Here is a 20,694-nt window from a genome sequence, read left to right as displayed (position 1 = left end):
AAGGCTGAGTTCATACTTGAGTCAGTTTGGCCCTGTGACTGCCCAAATAAGTAAAGTGTGCAGTGATTCTAATAGTGACGCCTGTCATCTGCATGTCATACTGACTCTAAGTGTTATTTCACTACCACAGCAGACTCCCTATGCGTGTTACTGCAAGGCACAGTGTTCTACACCACTATCAAGGCTTTCTGCAGGCCGGAAATAGACGTTTTTTAACGCGATTCATCGTGAATAAATTCAGGTCGAAGCGAATCTTTTCGGAAAATTCAGCGAACCGGCCGAATCGAATTTTGGAGAAATTCGCTCATCTCGACTCAGGATCATCATCCGCAGTCATTTTTTTCAACAACTGGCTTACCCAAAAAACTGGCGTGCGCCCAGCACCACTCTCGGCCTGCTCTCGTAAAGATATCTGCCGTTTGAGGGCATCTAATTGTTCTTGGTAGCTCTGTGCTTGTATCTCCAACAAGTCCTTGTGGCGGGCTTCCGCATTTTCCAGACCTAGCAGCAATTGTTGGTTAATACCCTTTTGCTCCACATTGGCTTGCTGCTGGTTGGCATTGGCCAAAACAATCTGTTTTAGTATCTCGTCCATGCTGGCCTTCCAAACACCCACTTATAAAGCTGCCCGCATCCTCCACCATATGTGAGATCACTTGCAGCAATGGGGGGTGTTTCAAGCAGGAAACAGGGCCAGCAGGTTTTAGGTGCATCAAGGGTTTATTTCACTTCACTATTTACACACAAAACAGGCAAAATAAAACAAACAGCAAAAATAAAGCCTGACCACTTGGCCTCTAACTAACTGTTAGTTCCCTTAACTAGCAATCCAGCCCAACCTAGTGCTGTGCAGGACTCTAAGGCCCTAACCATACAGCTTTTGTAACAAAGTCTGTCCCGTCTTTACTCACAGTTCACCTTGGACCTCCCCTCCCAGCTCACCAGCCAAGACAGAGCCCCAGGAATGAGCAGGCTGGGAGTTTATATTCCCAGCCTAATTTACAGGATGCATTTCAGGTGGGACAGTTACACCTGATCATACCCAGGCCTCTTTAACTCCCCCACCTGGCCAAGAAGCCTGGTACTTCAAACACCACCTTCAGGTTATAAGGAAAACTGACTAAACAGAAAAATACTGCGTATAACCTGTATCTAGGGCAAATGTACCTGTCATCCAGGACAAAACCCTGTGCTTTATTTGGCAAGCTGTTACAGTACATTATAAAAATGTATTTACTCTTAATAACGCACTACTCGTACGCCCCCTAGGGGCTAAACTAAGAACTTACAACATTTCATTATTTACATGTTTTGTAGAGAAAAATCCGGACTTCTAGTTTTATTCCACCCCTTCCAATTTGGTCCTTAATCTTCCACTGTCCTTATACAAGTATACCAAGCAAAAATACAACACCTAGTAAGTCCTTTATTTATCCTCTAATCTTGTTCAAACAGCTAGAAACCCCTATTTATATTTATTTTTGGGCAGGAACCAACTTTGGCACTATACTGTACCATAGAGAGGGTATTTATATTTAATCTCCTCTATTTTTTTACTATTAACTCCTCAAACTAAGTATCTGCTGTGATTTAGTTACTCGCTATGTTTTCAAGTAAGTACCTTCTTTTAATATCCCTAAAGTAAGTGATTATAATGTAAAGTTAATTCCCACACAATATAAAACCATTCTATCCTATTCTTTAACCTAGCAAATTTCTTATACTGATGCTATCATTCCATAGCGGAACTTTATACCAGCCCCTGACTTGAGTATTGTACTTTCATGACATATAGTGACAAGTAAGTTTTCTTTATTCACTTACTTAGATACCCAATTTCTAATCACATTCACCATTTCACATGTCTCAATGCATGAATTAGTCTGGAAACCACCTTTTTTCAAGAGGTCCTCACTCAAACCTCAGTTTACTTATATATCACAGAGTTACTATTGTATACTTGTATGTTGCTATAAAAGAATTTAATATTGATGATTAGTGATATATAGAGCTAACTTTTACATTGCTTTGATTAGTCTCATAATTACCTACCTTATAACTAATATTAGTATTAGTGCTAAATTTTTGTTTATCAGTTCTCCATATAAAAGTGTCTCTCCTATCCGCTGAGGAGCCCCCTGGGGCGAAACGCGTCGTAAAACCCAACAAGACACCTACATTTGTCTACCTTATGTTAACATACTAGTCTAGTAGGACTATGTATAGTAATATGTATACAGTTATGTTACAATACTGTTTTGCATTATTTTATCTATTATTTCTTTGAATACACTTTGATGATCCTTGCCACAAAAAAGCCCTTATCTTTCCTTTTCTTTTCATTTCTCCTTCTTGTGAATTATTAACTATTAATAGGCTTAGCAAGGCGATATATCTTATAATTTACAATGACCCTCTCCCCAAACTAATATACATATCTACATATCAATATAGTGCAAAAATCAATGACCACCACTCTGGAAGTATCAAAATCCTTGTACTTTTCCCACTTTCACATTTTGCTTAATTTTTTCTATGTGTATTTAATAGAAAAAAATACTATATACATTACAATTTAGAAACCCTCTCCACCAGGAAAGATAACAGGTAATGTAATAGCAATTAGAAAAAAAATTACAGTAATAATTATCATACAAATCAGATTTTATGGATTATAACAGAGGATTCTGCAGCTCACTCCACACTTTGCTATACAGAACTAAAAAAAACTACCAGAGTAAGAGGATTTTTTTCAGATTTTAATAATGTTAGGGTTACTCACAGTAAACTCTCCCGTAACAGCATCAAAGCCGACATGAATGGTGTGTTCAAAATCTGAAGGAAGGGAGATTTCTGGGCGTTCCTTTTCTTTCTTCTTGTTTGCTGGGGTTAAATTTATATAAAGTTAGCATACCTTGGTATACAAAGTTAAAATTGCAGTTATTTATAAAAATGCATATTATACTCATATATCATCATATATCATTCACTCATATCTATTATTTTTTGTAATGAAGAAAAATTATTAAGTGTGAAATCCATTTTGTACTGTTCTTTCCTCAGCAGAGTAAATTTTTGAATTATCACTATGGGCTATAGTGGATTTAGCACTTAAGAATAGGAGCTTTTGATGGAATAGAGTCAACATAACACATTGTATTGTTTTGGCATGTATCAAAGGTCTTAATAAAAAATATTTGGTTGTAAAATATTTCTGAAGCAAAAAAGTATGAACAGGAGCAAATCAATAAACTATGAAGCCTAATGCCTAAGGAAATATAAAAAAAAAAGCCCTCCCAGACGGAACCCCTGCGCATAGGGGCCATCACGAGGCAAGGTTACCAATCTGGTACCCCTTGCCCAACACACCATCACAGGTAGACTGCCACCACGTGCTTAGATGGAAGCACGCACCGTTACCCTTGACAACCGCAGTTATGCTTCTGTAGTGTCACCCGTTGCTACTCCAGGCAGGGATGTCTCAGTAATCACAATGTTATAGTAGCGCTTTTGGGTTAGCAAGTTACAATATTTCTACTTAGACAACTTAGAGATTCAGCTTACACTTTTTATAGTGTTTAGGTTTTAATAATTTTTAATACTTTTTATTCAAGCTAACATTATACAGATTCATCTTTGGTACACAAAACTAAAAAGGAAAAAACCTTGACAAATTAAATAATATCCAATCATCACCAGGTATTCATTATTTATTATTAACACCCCTTACATTCATATTCTTCTTTTAAAATTACCCTCATCCATTCATAATTATAATATTCATTTACTTAAACCTTCATAAAAGGGAGAAGAGCAAGAAAGAGAGAAAAACAACAACAACAAAAAAAACAAAAAAGAAAGTGAGTGAGTATCCAATCCATTAACCATATCAGTTACTTAATTATTAATTACATAGATATAAAAGTGATTGAAATGAAAATTTAATATTTGCCTTCTGTATACATAGAAGAAGTGATTCTTACTACCCTAACTCAAAAAGCAGGAAAAAAATAATGGTGAATATGAATACTACTAACTATATCAGTCCCTTAATTATTAATTACATAATATAAACGTGATTAAGGTGAGATGATAATATCAACCCTCATTATACGTGAAAAAAATTATTGTTACTACAAGCAAACAAACAACCAAATGGAAACTGAGGGGAAAAAAAGGGGGGAGGGGTGTATGTGAATACTACTAACTATATCAGTGCCTTATTGAATAATTGCATAATATAAACATGATTGAAGTGAGAGGTTAATATCAGTTCTCATTATACGTGGAAAAAAGTGACTATTACTACAAGCAAACAAACTAACAAGCAAAAAGTAGAAAAAGAAGAAGAAAATAAGAAAAGAAGAAAAAAAATAAATTTTAAAACTAGTTTCTTCTCTCTCCTTGCTATTATTGTATTCTTCCTTCTTACCTCAATATACAACACTCCCTATGCTCTCTCTAACAATAACCACGACAGCTAAATGAGACAAAACAGAACACACACAAAAAAACAAAAAAAAAACAAAGGGGTTCCTTTCGTACAATTACACTTTTTAATATTTCTCAGGGCATAAACCTATCTCCTTTAGTGTTAAAAATGTACAATCCCATCACATGGGCATATGGTATTTGATCCAAGGTTCCCCTACTTTCTGATATTTTGCCATATTATGGTTACGAATAGCTCTTATTTTCTCATTAACCATGAACTACATCATTTTCCGTTTACCTTGTTCCACACTCGGTTCAGAAGACTTCCACGCTTTTGCCAGCACCATCTTTGCTGATGTAAATAAATGTGTCAATAATGTAAACTGCAATCTATTACAACCTAATAGTTTTAGATTTAACAAAGCCTCTTCTGGGCATTTTGGAAAAGATTTACCTATTAGAGTGTATGCCATGTGGTGGAGATGTATCCAATATCTTTTGATCTTGGTCCACCAGATATGATATAAGGTTCCGTTTCCATTACATCTTCTAAAACATTTCTTAGTATATGTTTTTGACATTTTTGCCATACCAAGTACCACCGCATCTTATTGCCGCAGCATTGATGCTACTATGTGCCACCGTCTCCCAGATTTGTTTCCAACTCTTCTAAGTTACGACCTAATTCCTTTTCCCAACAGTGCACGTATTTGGGAACATCCTTCGTATGTTCCTTAATCAAAATATGGTATAGTACGGATATCATCCTTTTTGCCATGGCACCATGTATACTTATTTGTTCAAATGCACTCAAGGGTCTATTATTCTCACCATTCTTCTGTTTTGATTGGATAAAATGTTTAATTTGCAAATATCTAAATAATTCACAATTGGAAATTCCGAGTTTATCCTGAAGTCTTTTAAACGGAATAATCCCTTTTGAATCTAGATAGAGTGATAAATTCTATACATTCTCATGTCCTTCTATTTGTGGAATCTATCAGGGCTTTCCAAGCCCGGTAGAAACAAAAGGTTTCCCAATATTGAAGCAATTGGTGTCTGCAGGGACATTACTCCATAGCTTTTCCTAGTTTGGTCCCATATCTGCAGGGAATGATTAGGAATAGGATTATCTATATTGCCCCGTTCAGATTTAGGAGTCCAAAGGACGTTCCCTATTGACAAGTTAACCAATCCTTGTTTCTCAAGCTGTTCCCATAATGGTATCTTCTCCTGTTCCTGGTACATTAATATTGGAGCAATTTGGGCCGCTACATAATAATAGTATAGTTGTGGAAATGCCAAACCCCCTCTCTCTTTCTGCCGATATGGGACCTTACTAGAAATTCTAGGTTTCTTTGACCCCCATACATATGTTAACATTTTCTGTTGTAAAGTGTCCAATGTTTTGCGAGAGATTTTTACTGGTAAAACACGCGCTAAATAGAGAAATTTGGGCAGCCATGTCATTTTAATTGACACTATTCTCCCCAACCACGATATTTGGTATCTTTTCCACAAGTCCAGTAGCATTACCAAGTGCCTACATATACTTGGTATAGTAGCATCTTCCAACTTATCATAAGTAGATGTGATATTAACTCCCAAATACCATAAGCATCTTTCTTCCCATTTAAAGGGGAACGCTTCTTGCACTAGTTTTACCATGTCGTTAGATTGTATAAGGTGAGTGTAATATTTAAGGCTTTTCTTTTCCCACTATTTCCTTGTAGTCCGGAGAATTTCTAAACTGTGTCAATAAACAGATTAAATTTGGTAAAGACTAGTTGATGGTGTTCGAATTCGGGTTGTCGACCCTAATATGGCTGTTCGAATTTGGATAGACCCGACCCGAAAAACTTGGAATTTGACTGTAAAATTTCGGGAAAAAAATTGTAAAAACTGTGTTTTAAAAAAAAAAAAAAAATTAAATTTTTTTTTCCCCGTTCCAGCCTCGACGCCAGCACCGTAGCCAGCAATTTGGGATCAAGGTTGAGCAGGGAAATGGGCCTATAATTGGACCAAATTGTAGTGTCTGTGTCTGGTTTCGGTAGCATAAAAATTGCTGCTTCCAGTGTACTTGGATCCAAGCCCTCTCCCTCTAATATCCTAATATAAACCTTAGTTAGCGGCGGAGCTAATTCATCCACAAATTTTTTATAATAGCTTGCTGTAAATCCATCTGGTCCAGGTATTTTATTCGTCTTCAATTGTTTTATTGTCTGCATTATATCCTGTGTTGTAATAGGTACCTCCAAAGTCTCCTTTAAGAAAGCTGGTATTTCTGGTAAGGTTATCCCTGCAAATAACTGCCCCATATCCTTATCTACAAACTCCTGTTCTTGCTGATATAATGACTTTAACCTATCATAAAATTCTCTTAGAATATATTCAGGATTACTGGCCAATTTGTTCTATCTTTAAACGATATGGGGTAAAACACTTATGTGAGTACTTTAATCTATTTGCCAAGAGAGTATGGGGCTTATTACCATATACATAATTTCTTATTCTTGAACCATCTCAACTGTTTTTCTGCAGCATTTGCGCTACAGAGATTTAATTTTGTCTTCACTAATTCCAGGTGTCTTCCCAGATCACAATTAGGCGAAGCCTGGAATTGTATTAGAAGCGCCTTATATTCCTGTTCTATTTGAGCCTGTTGGAATAAACACTGTTTTTTAAGGCGAGATGCCATTTGTATAAGTAGACCTCTAATTACCGGTTTATGAGCTGCCCATAATACCGCGGCCAATACCCCTCAGTCCTCATTTAGTCTAAAGTATTCTAACAATGCTTCTCTTATTTTCTTATTTTCTGCTTCACCTGATTATCACTAAATAAAGAATCATTCAATGTCCACTTAAAATAGGAGGGCTTGGGATACAAAGAAGAAAATTTTACACCTACTGCATCGTGGTCTGACCACGAGATTGCCTCAATAGTACTAGAAGACACCAATGGAAGATTTTCAGTCGGAACAAAGATGTGATCTATACGTGACATGGTTTTATGTGCATATGAGTAATGTGTGTATTCTCCATCCTCGGGGTGTTTCTCTCACCACACATCCACCAGGGATTCTGAGCGCAATAAATCAATCAGTGCTCTCTTGTAGAGGCCGTCTCCCCATAAAGCACTGATGGATCCAGTCCGTTCTTTTTATCTATTCTGGGTATTAGGGGGATATTAGAGTCACCACACACAATCAAAAACCCCTGCACCTGCTTTTGGAGCATCTAAAACAAATGCTTTAAGAAGGGTACCTGATTTTCATTAGGTGCGTAATAGGTAGCTATTGTTACTCTTATATCATTAGGATTGCCTATTACAATTAGATATCTACCTTCAGGGTTCACAGATTTTGGCTCTAATAAGAATGGCACACCTTTACTAAAACCTACCAAAACCCCTCTACCCGTATATAAGGAATTTGCCATGTACACTGTTGGATAAGTAGTATGAAAATACTTAGGACAGGAAGATGAAGAAAAATGTGTCTCCTGTAAACATACTACATCCATTTTATGGAATTGAAAGTAACGGAATGCCCTAGTACGTTTCATTGGGGAATTAAGCCCCTGCACATTTTTGTCATTCAAAAGTAAGAAAAAAAACAGAAAAAAAACAGAAAAAAAATCGCTTCCTCGAGGAGGGGAGGCACTGAAGGGTCTGCCCTTCCTGAGAATCGATAATACATATACCACATACAACATAACACAAAAACATGCATGATCCTTAAATTTGATATCCTTTTCCTTAACACTTATCATGGGATGCAATTTTCGGTAAGACACATTTTTTGCCCACCTTACTCCCATCTCCCCAAACGAACCTTTCTCCCCCCAACTTGTCAAAGCTCCCATCTGGAGATGTAACAAGGTGCGCAGTGAAACTACACCGGGTGCTGGGCTTCCCAAATTTCTTACTAAGAAACCCCAATAAAACTTCTTTTATCTTCACATTTACAACTTTGCCACATTTATCAAGGAGAGAACATAAATATACCCTATCAATCGGGTCTGCCATATTTCTTTTAATAATACACTCCCTCTATTCCTTCCTTTTGACTTTAAAAAAATTTCCTTAAACCAGGTGCATTTACATACGTCTCCCTCCATTTGAAACATGAACATTAAACATGAATCAACTCAGATGCAGATGAAGTGCAGACTTTCAGCTTTAATTCAGTGGGTTGAATAAAAAGATTGCAGAAAAATGTGAGGAACTAAAGCCTTTATTACACAATCACTTCATTTCAGGGGTAATAAGTAATTGGACAAATTAAAAAGCTGAAAATAAAATGTTCATTTCTAATACTTGGTATAAAACCCTTTGCTGGCAATGACAGCCTGTAGTCTTGAACTCATGGACATCACCAGATGCCGGGTTTCCTCCTTTTTAATGCTCTGCCAGGCCTTTACTGCAGCGGCTTTCAGTTGCTGTGTGTTTGTGGGCCTTTCTGTCCGAAGTTTAGTCTTCAACAAGTGAAATGCATGCTCAATTGGGTTCAGATCAGGTGACTGACTTGGCCATTCCAGAATATTCCACTTCTTTGCTTTAATAAACTCCTGGGTTTTTATCTGCTTAATTGATAATGACAAAACGAAGGAATTGCCCACACCAGCCCATGAAATAGTCTTTCAGGCTGATTCATCGAGCCAAATCGAAAGCATGATGCGCGCGTGTATTCGCGATCCGGAATTGGAGCCCTAAAATTAATTTATCAATCAAATCCGAGGAGCTGGCGTACTCGTGTGAAAGTCATCAACTGAAGCGATCTCTCCGATGGATATGCGCAGCCCCGGCAGTTTGACACTGGCGAGCTTGCAATAAACTCACTGTTCCCCTAAAAACTCATTCTTTCTAATGGCACACATATTACCCTTAGCCCTAAAAAAAATGTTTGTGCAGTTCAAATATTTAAAACATCTATATGAGCGAAGAAATCGGCATATTTTATTTTATTAAATGGAGTTTTTATTGAACATTTTCACATACAAAGACAACCAGGCTTATACAGCAAAACATCTCGTAAACACAGCATACAGGGTGATAGGTACATCCGATAATGGTACATAAAACTCTGGCGCAAGTAACAGTAAAAACAGTTGCCATACTGTACCGGTCTTTTAAACCCAATAAACTGTGAAAATACGTAAACAACAAATAAATAAACAACAAAGAACAAGAAATGAATCAAAAAGGACGTAGCCGAACAGGTGAATGGGGGGGGGCGGGGGGAGTGGGGGATACAAACAAAGGTACATAGGAAGAGCACTGACATCCGGAACCAGCGACATATTAAACCTGTAGACTGGTATAGTAGGCATCCCAGGGTTCCCATATCTGTTCAAATTTCACAACCCTGTTTCAGAGGAGGGCAGTGAGGTACTCCATCAGGCGTATGTCTTGAATACGAGCATACAAATCCTCCATAGAGGGGGGCAGTCTGGATTTCCATTTGGTGGAGATTAGAGTACGAGCAGCTACTAGAATATGTGTAATGTGTTGACGGGCGGATTTGGAGAGGCCCATAAGGGGCAATCCCAGCAAGTGGTGGAGCAGGTCAAGGGGAAATCGTTGTTGAGTCACGTCCCCAATTAGTGCATTGACTCTCCCCCAATAGCCCTGAATAAGGGGACAGGACCAAAAAATATGTTCCAGAGTCCTATAATGGGACCCGCAACTCCAGCAAGCCAGGTCTACCTCCGGAAACAGGCGGTGTAAAACCGCCGGCATATGGTACCAGCGGAACAAAATCTTGTAGAGATTTTCTTTATAAAGTGTACATATTGAGCTTTTATTTGCTGCTTCCCACAGCATGGACCATGTATCCTTCTCCAGGGCACCGCCCAAAATACTCTCCCAGGTACTCATGTATACAAATTTACCAGATACCTCCTTTGCCAATTCCTGGAGAAGGCCATTAATGGAGGAAATGAGGCCCTTAGAAAATGGACCTCCAATGCAAATTCTCTCAAAAGAAGTTATTTCAGAGAATCTGGGCACAGAGTGGAGTGATTGTATATAGTGTCTAATCTGTAGATAAGCAAAAAAGGTTGTTTGAGGGAGATCCAATTCTTCCTGCAACTCCGAAAAGGAAAGCAATCTTTTTTCCACTGGATGTAATACATTTCAGATGAAAAAGCCCCCGGTCTTGCCATGGCTGCCACATATTTCTAGCTAAGCTGTCAGGTATCAGAGGGGTTCGTATGATAGATGTAAGCACAGAGCCCTAAAAGGAAAGACCATACTTAGAATTATATGTTCTCCAGATATTTCTCATGAAAACCATCGGGGACAGCAGGACAGCAAATCCCTCTCGGGCAACCAGGTGGATTAACCAGGAGGAGCTCCAAAGCATCACATTAGGATGAAGTGGGGAAATCCAAGCTTCCTCCAACTTCTAACATACACTGGGGGAGACTAACATAGTCCAGGAGGGCAAGTAGCGAAGATGCGTCGCCACATAGTATTTTATCTGGTCCGGAGCCCCATACCTCTGAGTGCTTTAGGTGTACAAACCACCGACTTTGAGAGTCTGTGACGTTTGTGAGCCCAGATAAAGTTCAAAATGCTAGCCTGTAACTTCCTCAGGGTAAGGAGAGGGACCCGAACCGTGAGGGTTTCAAACAGATATAGGAGCTTGGGCAATAGCATCATCTTCACTGACGCAATTCTCCCCAAGAGCGACAATGAGTGTCCCTTCCATTTATTCAAGTAGGCATTTAGTTCCTGGAACAATGGGGGGAAGTAACATGTATATAGCTGAGTGTATGTAGCTGTTATTTGGGTGCCCAAATAGTTTAAGGAGCGCTCTCGCCAGGTAAAAGAATAACTATTTTTTAACGCTGAGAGTTGCGTGGGGGGTATATATAAGGGTAAGGCCTCGGACGAGGAGTTTACCTTATAGTTCACCTTATAGGAGTTCACCAAGTTCAGACCACAAATTTGGGAGGGTGGTGGTAGGTTGTGTCAATGTAAGAAGTACATCATCTGCATAGAATGAAATTTTGTAGGAGGTATCCTTTACGGTAACACCTTGGATACTGGGGTTGGATCTGGTTCTCTCCGCCAGGGGGTCAACACTAAGAGCAAAGAGTAAGGGAGACAAGGGGCAGCCTTGTTGCGTCCCATTCCGGATGGGGAATAGTTTAGAGGAGGCATGAGGCAACTTAACAGAGGCCGGCGGACAACTGTAGAGGGAACGTACTCCTCTAACAAAAGGGACGTAAAATCCCATTTTGGTGAGGGTAGAGAACATAAATGGCCAACTAAGTCGGTCAAATGCCTTTTCAGCATCTAAGCTAAGCACTAGGGAAGCGGTTTTACGTTTGTTGAGGATATCAATAACGTTAATCACTCTCTGGGTGTTATCACTTGCGTGGCGGTACGGTATGAAACCCGTTTGGTCCCCATGTATAAGGAATGGCAAGAGTTTGGAAAGCCTATTAGCCAAAATCTTAGAGTAGATTTTAGGATCCGAATTCAGCAGCGCTATAGGTCTATAATTTGCACAGTCCATCGGATCGTTACCCGGCTTGGGAATCACAGTTATATGGGAATATGACATAGTAGGTGGGATAGGCTTAGCTTGGAGAAAATCATTGAACAGGTCCACCAAATAGGGGAGAAGATTTGGCAAAAAGGTTTTTATAGTATAAATACGGTAAACCGTCTGGGCCCAGTGCTTTATGCGAAGGGAGGTGAGAGATGACCTGTGATATTTCCTCCGCTGTAACGTGTTTATTAGGGTGCTCCAGATGTTCAGCTTGTAATGTGGGGAGAGTCAGGTCAGCCAGATAGGAGTTTATATTGGATTGCAAATTGGGGCTCATAGAGTCTTGTGTCTGGTGCACCGTACGATATAACTGGTTATAACAGTGCTCAAACCGTGGTATCCCTTGGTCATCTTTATTTGCCATGGGGGAGGAGTTAATTTGTGTGTCCCTCAACTTGCGTGCCAAGAGTGAATCTGCCTTGTTGCCTTTATGATAATAAAGCTGCCTAGTTCGCTGCATCATCCAGCTGACCTTCCGAAGCTCCAACGCCCTTAGTTTGGAGCGGAGGGAGGCCACCCTACGTAGGAGGCCCAGGGATGGAGTGCTAGTCAGTTTTACCTCAGCAGTCCGCAGTGCCTGTTCCGTCAAGGCCCACTGCAGGTTAGAGTTCTTTTTAAGACGAGAACTCAGGGCCACACAATGACCCCGGATAACCGCTCTATGGGCCTCCCAGAAGGTGGAGGTGTGTGTCACAGAGCCTTTATTTTCATCAAAATAATGCTGTAGACTTGTAGTAAGGAACATTTTAGTATCCTCATTCTTGAGGAGAAAGTCATTCAACCTCCAGTGACAAAGTCTAGTTCTGTCAGGGGCAAAAGGAATCTCCAAGGTGATTGGGGCGTGGTCTGACCAGGAAATGGGATGGATAGCAGCAGAAACACTGTTCCGCAACATTGGCAAATTAATAAATATATAGTCAATACGGCTATGTGTTTGATGAGGAGGAGAGTAGAAGGTAAACTGTCTGCTTGTGGGGTGGTGAATTCTTCAACTATCATAAAGCTGGTGACGTCTAATCAATTGCCTAAACAATTTAGCGTGATGCAATACTACCGGAGGTGGAGAAGGTATATGCATTGACAGGCTATCTTGAGTCGGGGAGAAGATGGAATTAAAATCACCCCCAGCAATAAGATACGTGTGCGTGAACTCCTCTAAGAGGGCCATTGTCTTAGCAAGAAACCTGGCTTGTCCTTGATTGGGCGCATATATATTGTTAGCACTGCAGGCCGTGCCGGCGCCGCTGCTCCTAATCGCAGGCACGGGCGCCGGGTCCTATCTCTCAGGTAACCCCACTACCTGTGTTCCATGTCAGTGTTTCTTTCATGCTGAGACTTGCTCTGGTGTGTGAGCTGGCGTGGGTGTGTCTCTGAGGTAACACACACACACCCTCTGTTTCCTTCAGCCTATGGCTGATGTCCTGCAGGTATTTAAAGGCACCTCCTACCACAGGAAGTTGCCTGAGCAATCTCTGGCTTACCTGCGTTACTCTCAGTGCTAAAGTGTTTTGTCTGTTTGCCTTGCTGTGTACCGAACCCTGCCTTTGTTTTTGGACTCTGCCTGTTTGCTGCCTGACCCTGACCTTGGATAACGTTTTCTGGACTCTGCCTGTTTGCTGCCTGACCTTGACCTTGGATTACGTTTCTGGACTTCGCCTGTTTGCCGCCTGGCCCTGGTTCTGTATCCTTGCTTCCTGACTCCTGTGGTCAGCTGCCACTGGCCTGGGGATTTCTCTGGAGTGGCACCTGGCAGCTACCCTGCAGCCCAAGCCTATCCTCACCATCAGAGGCTCTAGCGAATACCTGGTAGCTGCTTAGTCACGCCCCTCTGGAGCATACCCAGTCAGTGGCACAGTGGGTCCACACCCGCTTGCATAACACTTACCATAGTGCTTGGTGCTTTAGAAGCACAATGTCTGGCCCCAGCACTCCCATGTATGATGAAGATGTTGAAATGTTACTGTTCACAAGAGAAAAGGTTTTCTATGCCTTGTTTTAAGCTAATGACAACTTTTCAACACTGTAATGGTAAGGGTTGGAATGGTCTCTGCTTTTTTATAAATACATTACAGGTTTACTATGATTTCACTTTCTGTATTTTTACTCTAAGTCCATGGGTAAATCAGACCTGTAATAATTATTTAAAAACATTGCCATCTTTAGCTTGCCTATTCTGTAATTGAATTTCTTATGCTTGGCAAAACTGTTGACTGCACGTTATGATCTATAAAGGACCTATATAAAGCATATAATAATAAATACAAATAAATGCCTCCAAAAGTGGAACCAATTTCTGGGTAAGACAATGTGCCGCTCATTTTGGCAATCTGGTTTTAGTGTGCAAATGGTGGTTCAGGTCAGGATGTCTAAAGAATTATTTGGAATCCTCCTACATCAGACATTTGGATTTGGTGTCCACAAACAGAGCACCACCAGTGATTGTTTGCAGGTACATTTTCCTTTACGAAACAGGATTACTGCTCTGCCTGGTTCCCTGCCCAATAGTCATACATGATAGACATATTCCACTCATCAGAGGAATATTTCAAGTTTAACTCCGCATAATTCTAAGAAACAAATTTTAGAGTGAAGAACTTCTTTCTTATGAAGTACACCGGATGAAAAACGTACAGTCTACTATGCATACCAAGCAACCTAAAGCTATGTGGATAACACTTTAATGGGTCTAAAGTAAAAAACGAAGGCAAGGTTCGGTACACAGCAAGGCAAACAGACAAAACACTTTAGCACTGAGAGTAACGCAGGTAAGCCAGAGATTGCTCAGGCAACTTACTGTGGTAGGAGGTGCCTTTAAATACCTGCAGGACATCAGCCATAGGCTGAAGGAAACAGAGGGCGTGTGTGTGTTACCTCAGAGACACACCCACACCAGCTCACACACCAGAGCAAGTCTCAGCATGAAAGAAACACTGACATGGAACACAGGTAGTGGGTTACCTGAGAGATAGGACCCGGCGCCCGTGCCTGCGATTAGGAGCAGCGGCGCCGGCACGGCCTGCAGTGCTAACATATATTACATAGAGTTAAGGGGACACCCTGCAGGTTACCATGCAAGATAAGAAATCTGCCCTCCAGGTCCACAATACAGCGACTGGGAGAAAATTGAAAATAATTTTTGAGCAAGATGGGAACCCCTGCTCTCTTTTTAGAAGGAGAGTTGGCTGCATGAGCAGCCAGGTAAAATTTGGATACAAAGTTAAAGGTGCCCGAGGTATCAAAGTGCGTCTCCTGTAAAAATACAATATCCGCCGAATAGCATTTAAATTCTCGGAGAGCCAGCTTCCGCTTGGTATTAGAGTTTAAACCACGCACATTAAGTGATAACATTTTAGTAGCCATCAGAGCGTTTTATCTACTAGTTGCTGCTCAAACCCCCACATAACCCAGACCGACAGGAGGTAAAATTGTCCGTGAGTTCCCAGGTGTATACAGGAGAATAGAGGGGAAACACTGAAACAAAAATAACAAAAACACAAAACCAAATGGAAGCAGTCGCGCGTTAGCAACCAGGGGGTGCTTGTTACCCGCCAGTCCCTGAGCCCTTATCAGGGCACATAGGGAACAAACATGGCTGGCAAGTACACAAACACTCCCAGAGGGGAGAAGGACCCGACGGTCCCCAAGACAACCACAACAGAACCAGTGTATCATCTAGAAACAACATGGTCGACACCCGGCTAAACCGGGTTCGGCGCAGGACCCCTCCCAGGGGCCGTAGGGCATGTAAAACATATCCATAACAGGGCAAGGCTATGCAACTGAGAAAGGAAAAAAGAAAAAGGACAAAAGAAACCTCTCTGAGAGCGATAATTTACACAGGGAGACCGCAGTGAACGCGGGCGTATGTGGAGGGGCCCAAAGGGGGAAAATCCTCCCTGCTCAGGTTAGGTGGGCCAGGATTGTGCCGTACTAGGGTCTCTGTAGGCAATCACCCCACAGGAGAGGAAGCTGCCCCAGGTCTAAATGCTGTTGGTACCGTATCATCCAAAGGAGTATAGGGGCCCCCAGGTGAATATGAGATTCCCCCTAGTAAGAGGCCTGTCAGGGGAAGATGAAGCCCCTGAAGAGGGAGAGTGACTCACCCTGTCACAGTTTTCAGCTGCTCAGTCCTACGATGCAGCCCTCTGGGAAGCCAGTGCAGGCTGATATGTGCTGGGAAAGGAGCCCTCGATCCCTGCTGCAGCCGACTCACGATCAGATCCACTCCCGGCCGCTGCACTCCACGTGGACTGTGTGGAGGAGAAAGCCGGCGCCATTTTGGGCTGCTGTGCAGCCGTGCATGTATCCCCAACAAAAGCCCGGATCAGGGGCTGAAACGCCGGTGGACGCTGTACAGGGGTGGGGGGAGGCTTCCCCCCGTTCAACCTCTTCGCTCTGCCCATCGGAGAGGTGAGTATCTGCCCGTTATAGCGAAAGAACAGCCTGGTACCTGCAGAGCTGGGATCTCACACAGCCATGCCCTGAGACCGCCAAGCCACGCCCCCAAATCGGCATATTTTAAAATGACTTATTACTTTCCTGTTAGGCAAGAGTTAACTGAGTTCAGCTCCTCTACATAGGCGCCTATCTAAACGCTTAGGATGCCTGATCGGAGGAGCCTCCTGGGGGTAAATATTCCGACTTTCTGCAGGCTAAACCTTTGCCATTGGACTAGATTTTCCCACAAAAGTCACAAGCACACACACGTTCTTGTTTGCTTCTTATAGATATATATGTATGTGTGTGTGTGTGTGTGTGTATATATGTATGTATATATATATATATATATATATATGTGTGTGTGTGTATGTATGTATATATATATATATATATATATACACACACACATATACATATATAATTATATACTTCAATATATATATATATAAGTATATATACATATATATAGAAAATACTTTTAACATTAAATCCCCCCCAACTTTATTTTATTTTTTTAATTAATAGAATATCTATTTACTGGCGTACATATCTAAAGGATCATATCGATCAATGATAATGAAATGTCTAGTGTTGTTGTTCGAATTCGGGTCGACCCGAATTTTGCTGCATTCGAATACCTGAATTCGGCCCTCCCACAATGCACTCAAACAACTGGGGACCTCCCCCGTGATGCACAGTGCCCTCCAATTAGAGCAAGGATGCCCCCTCCATCTTTGTTGTGGCAGACAGCCGATTGGCATGCCACGCAGGCAGCCATTGGCCTATATAAGGCCAAGGCGTGCCTGCATTTCCCACTCCTGACAGAGATTTGCTGATAGCATCACAACCTTTCTATGCTGCTTGGCTTGCTTTGTCAAAGTGAAAAAAGTGCTTTACTTAGACTGTGTCACACACACTATTAGTCAGATAAATTGTTGGATTGTACTGTATTGGTGCAGTCCTGAAATCTACTGTACTCAGATAGGTAGAGTTTTCTGTATTTCTGTAAAAAAAAATACAGATATTTTATTATGATAGCACTTCGTATCTTTCCTAAAACCCATAAAAAATTCAGTATTTCTCGCCACAAAATAGAGATATTTCATTTCAATCCCACTTTGCTATATATCTCCAAAGCCATAAAACTTTCTATATTTCTCTTTCAAAAATCTAGATATTTAATTCTGATAGCACTTTGTATCGTTCCAAAAGACCATAAAAAATTTGATATTTCTCTACAGCAAATACAGATCCTTAGTTCTGATCCCACTGTGCTATATATCCCTGAAGCCATAAAAATGTATGTATGTATACAAACAATACAGATATTTAATTCTGATAGAACTTGGATATGTATCCTAAAACCCATAAAAACGTATGTATTTATGTGAGACAAATACATATATTTAACTATGATAGCACTTGCTAGATATCCACAAATGATAAAAAATGTATGTATTTCTCCGCGTATTTCACCAAGTCCGTTACCTTTTATGTGGTTTCACTACATAGTAGGTATGGAAAGTGTGATTTTCGTTAATCCAATAATTTCCCAATTAGCTACAGCTTCTACACTGTCCATAGAGGTTATGGCCTCAACCTCCAATGTGGTCCACGCTCCGTACCAGGGCCCACCGCCTCCTACTGCAGTCGTCAACTGCTGCACGGACATCAAGATGGGAAGAGCACGTTCACAGCCTTTCATCATCTCCTTCTACTCCTCACCCTAGTGGCCCTCTACCTAAAGAAATACAGAAAATGTTCTGTTTATTTTGATAGTTAGCAAGTAGGATCAGAATTATTTCTCTGTATTTTTTTTTTCAAAATACAGACATTTTTATGTTCATTTTCATAGGTAGCAAGTGTTATCAGATTTATTTTCTGTATTTTTTTTACAAAAATAGAGAAATTTTTCTGTTTATTTTGATAGGTAGCAAGTGATATCAGAAATAATTATCTGTATTTTTTTTACAGAAATACAGAAATTTTTATGTTTATTTTGATGGATAGCAAGTTGCTATCTATGAAAATACACAGAAAATGTTCTGTATTTCTGTAAAAAATGCAGAGAATTAATTCTGATACCACTTGCTATCTATCAAAATAAACTGAAATAAATACAGAGAATTGATTCTGATACCACTTGCTATCTATCAAAATAAACATAAAAATTTCTGTATTTCTGTAAAAAAAAATACAGATATTTTATTATGATAGCACTTCTAACATGGCTGTCCATGCTGCATTTTAGAAAGTTACAGCTAGCAGATAGGAAAAGTTAGTGGCCTACAAAGCAATGTCTCCAGTAGCTACAGATTCTACACTGTCAACATAGGTGATGGCTTTATATTGTAATGCCCTCATTGCTCCATCTCATGGCTCACCGCCTCCTCCTCCCAGTACCCAGCTCTAGATGCCAGACTGGACTCCAGATCAACAGGGTCTTCTTTCCCCGCTGATTCCTCCAAGCCCAATCCCTTTCATGTGGTTTCGCTACATAGTAGATAGGGACAGATTGGAATCTCGCTCATCCATTCATGTCTCCAATAGCTACTGCCTCTACACTGTCCAAATAGGTAATGGCTTTAAATTTTAATGCCCTCCTTGCTCCATCTCAGGGCCCACCGCCTACTCTAACTGCTTTTACTGCTGCTGCCTGCCCACTGTCCAATACCCAGCTCTAGATGCCAGACTAGACTCAAGCTCAATAGGATTTTCTTTCCCCACGGATTCCGCCAACCCCCATTTCCTTTCATGTGCTTTCACTTGATAGCAGGCCCTGAGACGGAGTGTGGAAGGCATTAGTAACTGTCATCTAGAGCTAGGTGTAGTGCATCTTTAATGACACCCCGAAGCGTGTAATCTGAAATTCGTGATTGAATGTAGAAGGCCAAATCTTCTGCTTCATTCATCGGTACCACACTCTATCGTACTGATTTTCTGTGTATGTTACTCCGGAATTGGGACATGGGACATCAGTCCATCTGTATATTTTGGGGGGATGAGATGTGAAACACCAGTATAGTTAATGGGAACCGAGAGGTTCTGTATGAGCACATTGAGCCATGAAGTTATTGAGCTCAGCAGACGTCTGGAGACTTCTACACAAAAAGTATGTGGCCGTCCTGAGAGACTCCATTCAAAGATCCGTCAACAAGGGTCTTGTGAAAATACTGCAGAATGATGACTTTAGGACTGAGAAGCAGCTGAAAGGGAAGGGTGATATGTCATTTGCAAACGACACGTTGGGAGATCTCTGACTGAAATGCACAATGCCATAATTTAACGCCAAGTGCGTCATTACAGAACTGACCACCAACTTGTACGGTTCTATTTCCTGACCCGTGTTTCTTCGAATTGCATATTGGTTTGGTAAGTATTTTTTTAATGCAATATTTGTTGGGCCATTTTTGAACTATTTTGGCTTTACATGGAAGTGTGGGTTTACATTTGTTTTGTTTGTTCTTTTTAATTGTTTTGTCATGTAAATTTAGTAATATGATGTGTTTTTTTTGTTTTTATGTTTTTTTTATATTTTAATGTGACCTTTTAGCAAATGTTTATTTTGAATAAAGTTTGTAAAATCAGTGCTCAACCCAGGATTTTTTTTGAGCTGGGTGGAAAGAAATTGTAGGCGGGTGGCAGCCCGTTTTGTGACCTAACTTTTCAGTAGCCACATAAAAACAGCCGGGTGGTTACTGAAAAGTGCCGGGTGGTGCGCCCAGCTAAAAGGGGCTGGGGAGAACACTGTAAAATGTTGTTGTTTGTTTTGTGGGGATTTTTTTATGTGATCTCCTTTCCAATCTCCCAGGACACACAGTTTAAAAAGACAATTGTGATTGTTTTTAAGCTGTTCCTTCCTCTGAATTATTTGCAGTTGTAATCCGATTGTCATACAATGTATGACAATCAGATTGCAATATAACGTTTGTTTAACCACCTGAGAAAAGTTCGGGTTTAACACTTTTTGCAAGTGTTTTTAGCCCGAACCAATGTCGGGTTTAACGGCCGGGTGGTTAAAGATTCTACTTGACCTGTAATTGACTGTAGATGCACACAGAACAGAGAGCAGGTGTGCACTAATTAATTGCTATGATCTCACCATTAGCTTAACAGATCCCCCTGAATCACGCAGCTGCAAACTAATCGCCTTAATTACCGTATTCCAGATCTTTGCTCATTTTTGCAGGAAACCGGCAGGTGAGTTCACTAGAACTCAGGCCCGACTCGCAGTAATAGAGCTTGCTGACCAGCGC

General features: G+C 40.7%; 1 protein-coding gene across 3 annotated transcripts in view; it reads right to left on the bottom strand.

Annotated features, from left to right (window-relative positions):
- Positions 1-20,694, bottom strand: part of LOC140342818 (serine/threonine-protein kinase PAK 3-like) — a 166,333-nt gene that overhangs the window by 77,899 nt on the left and 67,740 nt on the right. For all 3 annotated transcript variants that reach the window (XM_072429171.1, XM_072429170.1, XM_072429172.1), the window contains exon 3: positions 2,783-2,883. In XM_072429171.1, coding sequence (XP_072285272.1) covers positions 2,783-2,883 — 101 coding nt within the window. The remainder of the gene's footprint in view (positions 1-2,782; positions 2,884-20,694) is intronic.

This window comes from Pyxicephalus adspersus, chromosome W, assembly GCF_032062135.1.
Source record: "Pyxicephalus adspersus chromosome W, UCB_Pads_2.0, whole genome shotgun sequence".
In the NCBI taxonomy this organism is placed as follows: Eukaryota; Metazoa; Chordata; class Amphibia; order Anura; family Pyxicephalidae; genus Pyxicephalus; species Pyxicephalus adspersus.
Note: the sequence above shows the minus strand (reverse complement) of the source record. Positions and strands in the feature narration are given on the sequence as shown.